The sequence below is a fragment of the Nematolebias whitei genome, chromosome 8 (assembly GCF_014905685.2).
Source record: "Nematolebias whitei isolate Nwh7 chromosome 8, NemWhi1, whole genome shotgun sequence".
NCBI lineage: Eukaryota > Metazoa > Chordata > Actinopteri > Cyprinodontiformes > Rivulidae > Nematolebias > Nematolebias whitei.
The window spans coordinates 39,282,751-39,297,164 of NC_056505.1; the positions used below are offsets into that span (position 1 = coordinate 39,282,751).

Sequence of the window (14,414 nt, forward strand, 5' to 3'; positions counted from 1 at the left end):
GGAAAAACCTCCTTTAGTAGTCGAGGGGGGACCACATCAAAGGGGGAACCAGAAGGTTTCAAGCTGCACATGACCTGCTCTAGAGAAGATAGAGGGATGGGTTCAAACTGGTCAAAAGGAGCTACAGATTGAGGTGGGATGGATGGGTCAGGAGTTGGAGGGGAATTGAGAGCCCTGGTGGTCGCAATTTTTTCCACAAAGAAATGTAAGAAGTTGTCTCACAGCTCAGTCGAGGCTTCCAGAGGTGATGGTTCAGTGAGGTGGAGAACAGAGTTTAGGGTGGAGAAGAGGACACATGGGTTGTGAGAGTTTGATGTAATTATATCAGAGAAGAATTTTGATTTTGCCGCTTTTACTGTTTTCTGATAACAGCGCCAACTCTCTTTAAGTATTTGAAAAGAGACCTGCAGCCTGTTTTTCCTCCACTTTCGTTCTGCCCTCCTACATTGCTGCCTAGCGGCCTTGGGGACATCACTCAGCCAAAGCTCTGCTCTGAGTTTTGATTTTCTAGTTTTAACAGGCGCAACATGATCCAGAGTCTTTAAGCAGACAGAGTTGAACTGGGATGTCAGCTCCTCAGTGGTGGTGAGAAACACTGCGGGCTGAATGATCATTTCAGAGTTATAAACATCTGTGAAACGTGTGGCAGTGAAGTGGTTAATGGTCCGAGTCCTACGTGCAGGAATGCACGACTTAGGAGTTAGATGAAAAAAAAAAAAAAAAAAAAAAAGATCGGGGAGGGTGAACTCAAACCGGACTGGCATGTGGTCTGAAAAAACATTATCACCAATAACAAGATTATTAACAGTCATATCATGAGTTAAAACAAGGTCCAGTGTATGTCCACGCTCTTGGGTGGGACCGTTTACATGCTGAGTTAAATTAAATGAGTCCAATAAATCTAAAAAGTCCTTAACCAAGGGCTTATCAGAACAGCACACGTGCAAATTAAAGTCACCAATAATGAAAAGATGCTCATATTTTGGTGTGATTTCAGCCAAGAAGTCAGAAAACTCATTTATGAAGTCCTTAGACCGAGGTGGACGGTAGACGAGTGCAAATAACGTCGGAGGTGAGTGGCCGAGTTCAAAGATGCTCAGCTCAAAGCTGGCGCGGGAAACTGGGATGGGCAGTTGTTTACAGTCAAAAGTTGATTTGAATATTGTTAATAATCCACCACTGTGCCGGCCTGATGGCCGCGGGGCGTTAAAACACAGACTGTTCGGTGCCAGTAATTCAATTCGGTGCCGTCAAGGTGCTGGACTCACCCGGAGACATCCAAGTCTCTGTGATGCAGAAAAAGTCCAAATCGTGCTGTTGAAAGTAGTCCCTGAGGATAAAAGTTTTGTTGGTAACAGATCTTGCGTTGACCAAACACATCTGGATATTGTCCAAAGTAGAGCCAGCAGCGGTGGAGCCAGCAGCGGTGGAGTTAGCAGCGGTGGAGTTAATGCGCGCTAATGGCCGCAGGTTTTTTGCATTGAAAAGGAAAAACTCCCTTTTAAAAGGAAGAAACCTCCAGCATAAGCAGGCTCAGGACAAGCGGCCACTCAGCATTTTGAAATAACAAAGTATTGTTCTTTTACATTTGTTGGACTGCTGCTTCAGGTGAATCTGTAGTTTGTTATGAACTGTGTCTGCTCAGTAGCTGAATCAAAGCTGACACACTTGGCCAGCAGGGCTCAGTATAACTCAGAAAATGTCCTGAAGCTCAGTCAAACACAAATAAACCTGTACTGTGGATTATCATTAATTTAAAACAAAAATTCAATGTTTTTTTATTTTGACTTTTACACCAAAATGCCTCCAGTATTTTTTCCTCAGTCGCTCTGTTTAGCTCAAGTTTTGAACTCTAAAATAATAATATAGATATAATAATTCTGCCTCTGATAGGTCAAAGTTTGCTCTGCTGGACTAAATGCTGTCTTCTCTTGGGCTCCATCTGTCATCCATTAATTATCTTCAGCTTGTTCCAGAGTCAGGTCTCAGGGGCCACAGCTTCACCTTGTGGCCCAGCCACCTCTTCCAGGCCAGCAGAGAGACAGTCGTCAGCATATCTTCCCCGTGGTCTCCTTCCAGTTGACCAAGCCTGGGAAACTTCCCCAGGAAGGTGTTCAGGTGAGAAAGGGTTGTCTGCAGACCAAAAGTGGACGTTTCTGGAGAATAGGCATTTGTAGAGGGCAAACACTGATTGGCTAGCTGTATTTACTGCTCTTTAGGTAAGTTACATCACTTTTTTAAAACTGAAGGTTTCTAAGAAACAGCATATCTGCTGTCAAACACAAGAAGATTCTCTTTAGTCCTTGGGTTGTAAGCTGCACCTGACGCAGGTTGGCTTGAGTGTGGTCTGGGTACAATGAAATATGAAGCATCTGAAGCAAAACCTGCTCCTATTTGTCAAATAGTCTGGTCTCAATTAAAGCTCATGAGTCCTGTAACGAGATAATGGCCCGAAACAAAAGCTAAAAACAAAATTTGCTCTTTAGAAGTTCTCTTCTATGAGATCTGATCTATGAAAGGAGCTGAAACATGGAGTAGGACTGACCCTTAAAATGTGAGACAGCTGAGGAAGTTAACCAGTAAACAGAAATACCTGCTCCAGTTGCAGAAATCTTACAGAAACTGACAATCACTCATCTGCAATGACTGCAGGTTGAACAACACAATGTAAAGTTAAAGGAAACATCCTTTGTCCCAAGGCCAGCTTAAGTATCATTAATATTTTGGTTACTTTAGTTTTCTTTCTTTATGAATCGATTGTAACTATTTTCACATTATTCAACAACCAAAACAGATTTTGTTTTTTAATGTAATGGATAGGTATTAAAAAACAAACATTTAGCCCTCCCCACTACCCATTTATGTTGCTCTTATTTTGAAATGCAACTGGAAGTTCTGTGTTAAGAGAGGCAGAAAGAGAAGTTATGGAGACGCCGCTAATGTCGAACCAGTTAACACCATAGACATACTATGCCTGTGGTTAACACAATCTGCCAATAACGCCTTGTTTTTAGGCATAATATGTCTGTGGTTAACACAAACAGCTTTTTTTCATTCAGCCTTTTTTTTTGTCCAATCAGATGTGGCCCTCCAGACATGCCCATTTTTCTATCGTCCAATCAGATGTGGCCCCCCGGCTACGCCTTGTCCTATAAAATGTGGCTCCCCAGTTGTGCCAGGGCCTCGGTCACTCTGCCCTGAGGGTTGGTACTAGTCCCATCAGGGATGTACGTGCAACAAGCCTCCTTACCAATCACTTCACACACCCCACCTCTAGATGCAGTTAATAAATCCAAGACCATCCTGTTTTGCAACACCATCACTCTCAAAGCTGACAATTCCTCAGAGATGCCTTCCAGCGCCTTGATTGTTGAATTTATGAAAATTCCAAAACGGTAGTCTAAGGTCTCAACCCTTAAAAGCAGCTTTCCAACGCCCGCCCATGGAAACAATGACAACATGACCTTCTCCCCCACCGTCCAGTGCTTGAACTTCTCTGGCACATCTGAACCCCAAATAGAGTCGTGGGGTTTGATGCCCACGTCCCTTCTTTGCCTAACATAATGAGAACCATTACTTACAGACACTAGAAATGATTCATCTGTGACTGCCACAGGTGCACATATTCCTGTCCAATTACTGGGAAGAGTTAAAAGCACAGTATGTCCGCACAGCCAAGCCAGGTCTTCAACAGGATATGTACCATTACTCCCAGGTACCCCAATCTGACGATTACCAGGGTGATATATTGCCTGACACTTTTCCGGGGGCAACATGCCCACCGCCACCTGATAAGAATCTTGCCTGTGCTGTCGGTGAACGCAGATGGGAAACTGTTCACCAGGGGTCCACTCCACATACTGGCTCAGCACAACGCCTTGTGCTGCTTGCGTCAGACCGTAGCACTTGGCCTCACATCTGTGCATCCCTCTGCTATGTCCACTGGAGCTGTATTGCAGAAAACAGAATGATAACCCTCTAGCCAGAGGTTTAACACGCAAAGGCAAATGTGCCGCTGTAACAGGAAGTTTGGTGCAGACATAACACTCCGAGTTATGGCGCCCCCTGGCCAAAAACTGAGCATAACGATACCAACTGTTCATCTGGAACGCATGTGACAAATTTAACGGTAATTGATTGAAATCATGGATCGTGGACCACGCTCCCCTCCTAGGTCTCTCTCTCCTGATCTTCACAGAATTGGTGCGACACCGACTTAACCCTGGAATGACACAGGTAAACTCCAGCACCAAAATAAGACAAACCATCAGTACCCCCAGTATTCCACCAGCAGTCAACAGCTTATTTGATATGAGAACCATGATGAAAATTGATTATACTGTATGAACCTGAGACTTACAATATCAGCTGCAAAACGTCAACTCAGTCCAACCTGCAAGAAATGTAGTAGACACTGTGGAGGGGCTTGGAAAACTTATCACCTGTATGCTACACTTTAATTGAACACCAAAATTATAATTGTTTTATACCCAGGAATCAATCGCTGTAAACCTGTGAAACAAAATTGATTCAAATGCACACACAGTCAAATTAAAAATGTAACCTCCCGAGAGTAACTGTATGTTAAGATTATAACCTGAATGAAATGAAAATGGGTGTATGAACACTTCAAATCAACTTGCAAAAAATGACCACATACACCTGAAAATCACAGTTTTTTTTTTTTTTTTTTTTTTTTTAGAAATTGGATTGTTGAAGCTGCTCTTCAAATTGTACACCCAAGAGCTCTCCTCACTCTGACCACCGCTCCTGAGATCTTCAGAACTGCAGCTGCTCCACTCCTCTTGCTGTTACGTTTCTGCTGCTTTGTATTTCACACAAACATCAACAGAATAAAACTTTGTTGCTCATTTGGTCAGCAGGGGGACTTCATTCCCAACGTTCTGCTGTCTTTTTATTTCACTAACCCCACTGGGTTTAAAATGACGCGTCTTCCACGCGTCTTCAAAACTTTCCACTACTGCTCACGTCGCGTCTTCCAATTTATATCTGCACCCGTCGGGTCTTCCAATTTATATCTGCACCCGTCGGGTCTTCCAATCAGCTGAGAGCAAGTGCTCACTTATCAGTTGACTTCCCTCTCTTGCAGGTTAGACGCTCGCTCCTGACGTGAGGTATATGATCACACCTCTCCCTGATGTTGCAGATCCGTCCGGATCTGCTGTAGTGATCGCTGTGGCTCGGCTGCCGGTGCACACTGGCTGAGATGAAACCACGTGGAACCTTTCCCTCTCAAGCGTACTGCGTACGATGTACGTTCTGTCACCTCATATGGGCCCGTCCACCTCGGCTCCGCCCACTTCCGTTTAGTGACTTTCAGCAGTACCCAATCTGAGAGTGGGCACGTGGGGTTTACTCCGTCCGGAGTACTGGTCTCAGGAATCTGTAGATGAAAACTGGACAACATACTTTTTAGTGTTTCAAAGTACATTTTGTGTGTCATTTCTGATACCTGTTCTGAGGGCCACCCTACATTCTGTTGGGGCCCTGGGAACGACCTTCCTGTGGTCAGTTCATAAGGGGTGAAACCTGTACCCCTGTTAACTGAAGCTCTTACACCCATGAGAGCTATAGGCAAGGCTTCGAGCCAATTGGTATTAGTCTGTGCACAGATTTTTGATAATTTTTGTTTCAGGTTTCCATTTAATCTTTCCACTTTACCCTGTGATTGTGGGTGATAAACGGTACCAAACACATGTTTTAAACCCAAAGCTTTTTCAACCTTTTGCAGATCTGCATTTTTGAAATGAGTCCCATTATCAGATCTGACTATCGCAGGGAACCCATGTCTGGGGATGTAGTGATTTATTAAACACTTGATTACAGTTTGACTATCCTCCTTTTTAGCAGGCCAGGCTTCTGGCCATCCGGTGAATGCGTCAACGCAAACCAATAGGTATCTGAAACCTCGTACCGGCTGAATCATGTCAGTGTAATCAATTATTACCTCACGACCCGGTGTCATGTCCGTGGGAAACTTTCCTTGTTGACGCGGTTTAAGAGTTGGCTTGGAGTTATACAAACTGCATAACGTGCATTCTTTCACAAACGCTCTGATCAAGTCGTTCATGTACGGGTGCCACCAGCTGACGACATTCCTCTTCATCTGGTGTACCCCCACATGACTCAAACCGTGTGCCTCCTCAAAAATTCTCCTCTTCAGGCTCAGTGGAAGTACCCATCTTCCATCTTCAGGGTTTATCCACAGTCCATCCGGTCTCTTTTCAGCTCCTTTTTCACTCCACATCGCCTTTTCTTCTGGAGCTGCACCTTGTTGACAACAGGCGATGGATTCATCATCCCATCTGATTCTTTCCCCTTCTTCTTCTGGGGTTATCAGCACCATCTGACTCCAGTTGATAAATCCTGAGGCCCTCTTTGCCTCCAAATCAGCTTTACAATTTCCTTTAGCTATGCTTGAGCAATCAGTATCATGACCTCGACATTTCACAATGGCAATTTCTGTTGGTAACATCAGAGCTGTTTCTAATTCTTTCATATCTGCCTCGTGTTTGATCGGTTTCCCGTTAGCTGTACGAAAACCTCCCCTCTTCCACTGGGACAGCTCCACGTGAGCTGCTCCAAACGCATACGCTGAGTCTGTGAAGATAGTCACTTTTCTGCTGTCCGCCCAAGTAAGTGCTGAAATCAGAGCCCTCACCTCAGCTCTCTGTGCTGACTGAGGCCCCTGCAATTTCTCACACACTACAGTTTGATAACCCTGGTCTGTTTCCAGCACGACCGCAAAGCCTGCACTGAGTTGTCCCTCCTGCGTTCGAAAACAACTCCCATCACAAAATAGCACCTGTCCCTCACCAAGAGGTGCGGCCTTTAAGTCTGGTCTGACCCTGTCATCAGTTTCCACTCTCCTCTCACAGATGTGTGGTTCACCTCCTCCAATTCTGTCTGCCATGTTTATCCCCTCATGTGTGAATAACAAGTTTGGTGCTTCCAGAATCTTGTTTATCCTCTGTTGTCTTAACGGTGACATAGTGAAGTTTTGTGAATTTACAAAAGCAACCACACTGTGTGATGTCATCACATGCAGAGTGTGGCCCATCACCAGGTGGGCTGTCTTTTGTACTAACTTAGCCACTCCTGCAGCATGCTGTGTGCAGGGCGGATGTCTCTTTTCTGTGTTGTCTAACAGACAGCTGACATACATCAAAACCTTCCTACCCCCCTCATGTTTCTGAAACAGAACACCGTTAATCACCCCTTCTGTTTCAGAAACATCCAAATGGAAGGGCCGGCTGTAATCCGGCAAAGCTAAATCTGTAGCCCTGCTCATCTGTTGTTTCACCTCAATGAAGACCCTCTCAGCTTCTTCATTCCACACCAGCCTGGCAGTGGGTCGTCTCATGCCCTGTTCTTTGACCAAATCGCGCAACATTTGGGTTTGGCCTGCATAATTTGGAATGTAATTTCTGCTGTACCCGGTCAATCCTAAAAATGAGAGCATTTCTTTAACTGTCTGCGGTTTTGGATGATGTAAAATTGTGTCACGGTGTGCAGCAGAGAGTCCTGCTCCTTTCTGTGAGATCATCCTCCCCAAAAAGGACACCTGACGTCTCGTCATCTGTAGTTTGTTTTTACTGACCTTAAAACCTGCTGCATGCAGGTGTTCTAAAACCTTCCTGGTCGCTTCTAATGAGTCTTGCGCCGTGGGACTCGCAATCAGCAAATCATCAACATATTGCACCAGTACCGTCCCTTCTGGGAGCGTTACTTCACGCAAAACTTGTTTCAACACTTGGTTAAAGATGCCAGGTGACAGCGCAAAGCCTTGAGGTAGTCTTGTGTATCGCAACTGTTCACCACGAAAGGTGAATGAAAAAATATCCCTGCAGTCTTCAGCTAGAGGAAGACAGAAAAACGCGTTTGCCAAATCAAGACAACTAAACCATTCATGATCAGGTGTTAGATTATTCAACGCTACATATGGATTTGGTACCGGTACGGTCTGAGTGATCAATAATTTATTGATGGCTCTCAGATCGTGTGCCATCCGGTATTTGTCTGTACCTGCTTTCTGTACAGGTAAAATGGGTGTGTTCCACTCTGCGTAGGAGGGTTCAAGGACGCCGCTTTCCTTTAAACCCTGAATTGTTTCAGCGATGCCCGCTTCTGCTGCTGGTTTGTGAGGATACTGTGAAATCCAAATTGGGTATGTGTGATGCACCTGGAACGTTATGGGAGGGCAGTTTATCAGTCCCACGTCCGTGGGTCCCTCAGACCATAATGACCCAGGCATGCTATTAATTAAAGGACCTGCATGCGGGTGGTCCATCAGTTCGCGACCGTGTTCTCTGGGGAGCACATCATGTTGCATCACAGCAACATCATGTGCCACAGAGACGATTGAATAACACTCACAGCTGGGGGAATACCAGACGGATGTTAAAGATGTTTCAACCCAATCTGAGGTCTCTAATGCCCTTTTAACCATAGGTCCTAAGTCCCTTGCTTGAAATGCTGGATTCAAAGCTAGTGAAATATGAGGCGCTGCCTCAGCCCCCATCTTATACCACTCCTTCTGTTCAGGTGTTAAGTTAACACTAGCTGCTACTCCCTCCTTGCCAACAATAATATTCCCACTTTCAATGGGCCAGACTTTCTCTGACAGTTGTTCTGCAAAGTGGTCCTGGTACACCTCATCGCCTTTGCGATCATAAAAGAGAGTGACATGTGGGGGGTCAGGTGGAGCAGAGAACGGATGTAATGTCATTAGCCAAGGCTTCCACGTGAGAAAAACAGAAAAGATACCTCCTCCACCCATGACCTCAGGTTCAAGCAGTCCCCAGTAGATGTCAACATATTCATCATGGACAGGCTGGATCACACACTGTGAGTGAGTAGTGGTGACCAGTCCGCACTCCAGCGAGGTGCCATCGGGTAATCTCACCACAAGTCCATCAGAAGAGCACAGAATTGAAGCTCCCAACCTGATGAGAAGATCTCTCCCTAAAAGGTTAGCTGGTGAATGTTCAGCTATCACAAAGGGATGTAACAGAGTCTGAGTGCCCACTTTTGTGCGAAGCGGACATGTCACCGGCAGTCTTTGTTTTGCCCCAGAAAATCCAACCACCTCCACCGACTTATTCAACAGTTCACAGTTTCTTGGGAAGTGAGTAATTGTTGAAAATGTCGCTCCTGTATCAACTAGAAACGGCAACTTCTCCGTTCTAACTGTCACCTCCAGTGTTGGGTCTGCCCCTCCTCCAACACTCAGCATTTTCTGTGGGGTGTCTCATTGTTGTTGGAATCCCCTCCCCTCTATCCCGAGAGGAGGATATCCTGCTTGTGGTTGTTGAGGCTGCAGTGCCGGTGGTGCACTTGGTACCTGGTGTGCAAAAGGATGTGGTGCACTTGGTATCTGGTGTGCAAAAGGATGTGGTGGTCTCATGGGTTGCTGGAATGGCCCTTGGAAGCCTCCTCGTGGCCCGTAGTTTGATGCGGCCAGGTAGTAACAGTCTTTAGCCCAATGCCCCTGTTGGCCACAGATGAAACAAGCATCCCCCCGCTGTCCCCATTGTGAAGAACCCCAGCCCCATGACATCGGTCTCTGTCTCGCTCCCCCTCTTCCCCGTCCGACTGACCTCATCGGATGTCCACCTCTGGCCCTCCGGCCTGGTGTTTCTGACCACTGCTGCAGAGCAACTGTTCCAGTGGAAATCGGCTCCTCATTTACTGTTGTAATTGACTGGACAGATAATTGTTTCTTATCTTTAGCCTTTTTCTCCTCAGTCTGCTTATTTCTGGCATCCGACAGCTGAAGTTTAAGTAATTGTGCACGCATAGTCTCTAATTCAGCAGCCTCCTTGTCACCCTGCTTTTTCTCATATCTCAAACGATGTATCACGTGTTTCTCCCACCGATCAGGAGATGCTGTGAGTAAGTCAACATTCTTTTCCAACTCTTCCACAACTTCTTTTGGCAGAGAGTCAAGAACTGCTTTTCTAAAATACGGGCGTTGTTGTACGGCTTGAGCATGAACACCTGTCACTCTCTCCCAAGTGTCCTTACACTGCTCCATATATTCCCACGGGTCTACAGTCCTGTTCCATTTAAATTCTGGTACCGCAACACCAGCCGGTAACGGGTACAATGTTCTGATAATAGGTGCTAAGTGCATAAACACCTCACACAACGGAGTCTCATCTGGAAGTTCTAATATCCTACCACGGCCCCGAGAAGTATCTATAATAGAGTGTAAGTATGTCTGAACGGTGGCCTGATTAGCACAGCGTGCAAAAACGGCGTTCAAATCCCCCACTGCCAGGGTCAAACCTAAGGTTAGGGCATTAAACTTCTCCAACCAGCGTCCCCCACCTTGAATCAGCGGTGGAAGTTTATCTGTTATTGACTCCAAATCACGTATATGGAACGGCTTATAACCTGACACCACACCTCTCGGCCCTTGTGTGCTCAGCAACGGAAGCTGCAAACCCTGACTGCTCTGCCCCACTGCGTCCACCTCCACAAGGGTGTGTTCACTGCTCCAAGGAGTGAGAGTAGGGGTCCGCACCGGCGAACCTGGAAATTCATAATGTAATTTATCTGGAGGTCTTCTAGAACTGGTGGAAACCCTCTCCCGTGGGCTCTCCACAACGTCCTCCTCCTCAACCACTCCTGTCAACCTTCCCTGAATATACAAGTTGGTACGTTTATCTCCGCGTTCAATGACCCTCGCTCTGTCTATTCGCAAAGGAGACTTACCGAGGTGAGTCCCACTCGGACCTGCAACCTCACCCCACTCGTCTACCCTCACACTATCACGTGAACCACTCTTACACCGAGCTTTCCTGGCCCCCACATCCTCACGGTCAGAAAACTCATCATTGAACCGTAGTCTTCTCTGCGCTGACATTCTGTCACCTATTCCCCCTAAGTTGTCATTCAGGGTAACACTGTCCTCATTATCAGTCCCTTCATAAGCCAGTCTGCCTTCCTGAACCCGCAGCACCGGATAGATACCAGCAGGAGGCGCTGTAGGCAAACTCTTATCAGCAGATGTCTCTGACAGAGATGTCACGCACTGTCCAGCAGGTGGTGCTGTCGCCTCTTTGACCTCCGTCACATAAGGTGGTGGTTTAAGTTGTTCTGACGTCCCCAAATTCTGCACACTCTGACACAACAAAGCTAATTGTTTATACATCTCCTGAATGCTACTACGCTTATCTAATTTCTTTTGAAGCTTCTGACGTCTAAGAAAAGAGTCACATGTCAGTAAATCCTCATTAAGCTCCTGAATTTGTGTATTTTGATCTTTAACTTTATCCCAAGCTAGTTGTGTAAGCGTCTGTGATGTTCTCACCTCGGTCTGGACTAGCTGAGTCAAAAGGCTGTCCAATGCCTTACTTTTAACTGTGTTGGCTGCATGTATAACATTAATCACAGCTTTAACTCTCTTAGATTGTTCTTGTAAAGTTTCAGCACCAGTTACAGATTTGTTAGTTATGTACTCCATACCTGCTGACAACATTCATTCACACTTGCATTCAATTGTTTTTATTCTCAAACAGTCCAGGCATCTGTTGGAAAAATCAACACAAGTCTTCACTTTAAGCAAGTAAAGCCTTGTAATTGCCTAATACAACAGCGCCCCCTTTCGGTCAGGATATGGTAGCACCAGTCCCACTGAAACACTGACACTGAAACACCCCCTCCTTTCTGAAAACAGTGAAAGAGAGAAAAAAGAAAAGAGAAAGAAAAAAAAAAAAAAAAATTCCACCTTCCCCCCTCAGTTAAAACTGATAAGCAGAAGGAAGAAAAAAGCAAAGCTGTCTCACAAACAGAGCCCGCAAATCACAGCCCACACTGAAGACAGTGAAGAGGAGAAAAAAAAAATCACCCTTCCCCCTCTCTCAGTGAAGAAGAGAGAGAAAAAAAATAAAGACCTTCACACACACAGACAGAATGCCTGTCGCCCTCTGCACAGCACGGCACACAATGAACTTACACTATTTCTACACTACGGTGAACTCCCAGAACACCGGAAATTTGGCAAATACTCTAGCTATTTCACTCATTTTCTCTCAAAGCTAAAGTAAGTAATGGGGTCCACTTTCAAGCCGCAGTCAACACTGGCTGGAGGAGGCCCGACCCTCTGCCCCTACAGGCGCTTGTGAGACGCTGTAGGACCTACGCCTCGTCAGACGAAAGTTCTGGTTGGCAAAACCCGCTGAAAATTGAGAGAAAATGTCGTCACCCACGTGACTTCCGGCAGGCCACTGCCGTCCACCGGACAAGCCCACAAGCTTGTGTAAACTACCTAAAAATGTCTAAGTAAGCCGTGCACATAACACCTATTAAACGTACGCATGCGCAACACTTTAAAATCCTGAGTACAAGCAAATCATCCGTCTGAGGACAACCAAATAAGTTTAAATTAGCTTACCAAATGCCTGTTTCAGGAGGCGGTCTGAACTCCCACAGTGGAAAAAATCTAACTAAGTCAATTTAGTTTACAGCCGAATATGCGAGTTTTTAGAGCCGAAGCAAACAAGGAAATTCTCGCTTACCTTAAACTGAAGTAAGGGGCCCAGGATTTCACAATGTGGGAGTACTGGACCGACCTCGTCTCAATTCATGGACTGCAGCTGCCAGTCGGGGTCACCAATTGACGTGGCTTATGAGAACCACATTTGGTGTTCAATACAGCTGAAGCAGTTCCTTAGTTCAAAGAGATTTATTTGACAGATTTACAAGTACTCAGCATTCAAGATACAATTACAATTGTATGCATACAAAGGGCATTTTATGAGAACAGACCTGATTCATCGGAGTCTCCAGCAAAATGCAATGACCTCGGTTCTGACTCTTTCCCTTATTTTACCAAGACTGCTCCTGATTGGTTTAAACACTCCGTTGTCATGGTTACGGGGCTCTTCAGCCTTGGAGGTCACATACCAAAAGATAAGGTTTTATGGTTTTATGGCTCTTTGTTAACTTTCTCTTGAGCTGAGTATACTTGTTAAACGATTAAATGCTTGTTAAACTATTCAATGCTACTTTCTACTGTCCTTACTAATTAAGTTTAATCAGCTATTAAGTTCTATCATCTTTACTAAGTTTAGTCAACTATATTAAGTTTATCACCTTTACTAGTTATGTTTAAGCAAACTACATTCTCATCTGTTCTGTGTGTGTGTGTGTGTGTCAGTCCCTGCACGTGTGATTCTGTGTGTGTGTGAGTAAAGGAGAACTTCTACTAGATGATTTTAGAACTAGTTATGTTCAATATTCTATTTAACTAAGTAATTCAAATCAAAGTAACTGATTAATATTTAAATGATTGTAAGTTAATTAAAGAAATTTCAAGCTTGATTAAAATAATGATAAAAGATAAAACATGAAATCCAACAGGAGCTCCAAGTCCGGACACGTTGACCCTGTTCTTTACAGGACTCCCAGAGACAGGAGACCTGCGCCCAATCCAGGAGGAGCTGGAGCATGAGAGCAGGCTGCATGAAGACATCATCCAGATGGACTTCATGGACTCCTACCAGAACCTGACCCTGAAGACCCTGATGATGATGAAGTGGCTGGGATCCCACTGCCCCAACACCTCCTTTGCCATGAAGGTGGACGCTGACATCTTTGTGAACGTGTTCCACCTCAAAGACCGCCTCCGGACCTCCCCCACACAGAGCTTCATAACAGGGTCAGTGATCTGGGATGGCAGGCCCAGGAGGGACCCCAGCAGCAAGTGGTACCTGTCAAAGGACATGTACCCGGAGGACAGCTTCCCCCCTTACGTCTCCGGAGCAGGGTATGTGTTCTCCTCTGATCTGGCAGGACGGATATCCTGGGCTTCCAGGTCTGTACAGCTGATCCCCATGGAGGATGTCTACGTGGGTCTGTGTTTGAGGGTCCTGGGGGTCCGGCCCGTCTACTCCCGCAGCCTGTTCTTCCTCAGGAACCTCTTTGAGATCCGAAAGCTGGACTACGACAGGTGCACCTTCGCTGGACTCATCATCGTCAACAACTTTGAGCCTTCAGAGCTGCTGCGGGTTTGGCCCGACTTCTTCAAAGGTCACGCCCACTGCTGAACACCTTCCAGGTGACTTCACTGAGGAGCAGCTGTCAATCAAAACAGGAAGCAGAGCCATGACAGGACAGGAAGCAGGTGTGGACGGTCTGATCTGGAATAAGGACATCCTCATCATTGTACACTGCTCAGAGGTGAAGCCAGCAGTAATGTCTTCATCCATGTCCGTCAGTGAACCAGGTGAACCTCTGGGGGTTCAATGAAGCTTCAGTGAAAAACAGCTGGATGTACAGATGTTTATGTTCAACCTTCTGATCCGAAGCTGCTCAGATCAAGTGTCAGTTTCAAAGTGCCTGTTTTGTGTTTTTGTCCTCAGGACTATGATGTGTTTCTGTTGTTC

At 45.7% G+C, this 14,414-nt stretch overlaps 1 protein-coding gene across 1 annotated transcript in view; it reads left to right on the plus strand.

Moving 5' to 3' along the window:
• Positions 1–14,141, plus strand: part of LOC119413683 (beta-1,3-galactosyltransferase 1-like) — a 21,611-nt gene extending 7,470 nt beyond the window's left edge. The window contains exon 2 of the mRNA XM_037680737.1: positions 13,390–14,141. Coding sequence (XP_037536665.1) covers positions 13,390–14,075 — 686 coding nt within the window. The 3' untranslated portion in view covers positions 14,076–14,141. The remainder of the gene's footprint in view (positions 1–13,389) is intronic.
• The last annotated feature ends 273 nt before the right edge of the window (positions 14,142–14,414 follow it).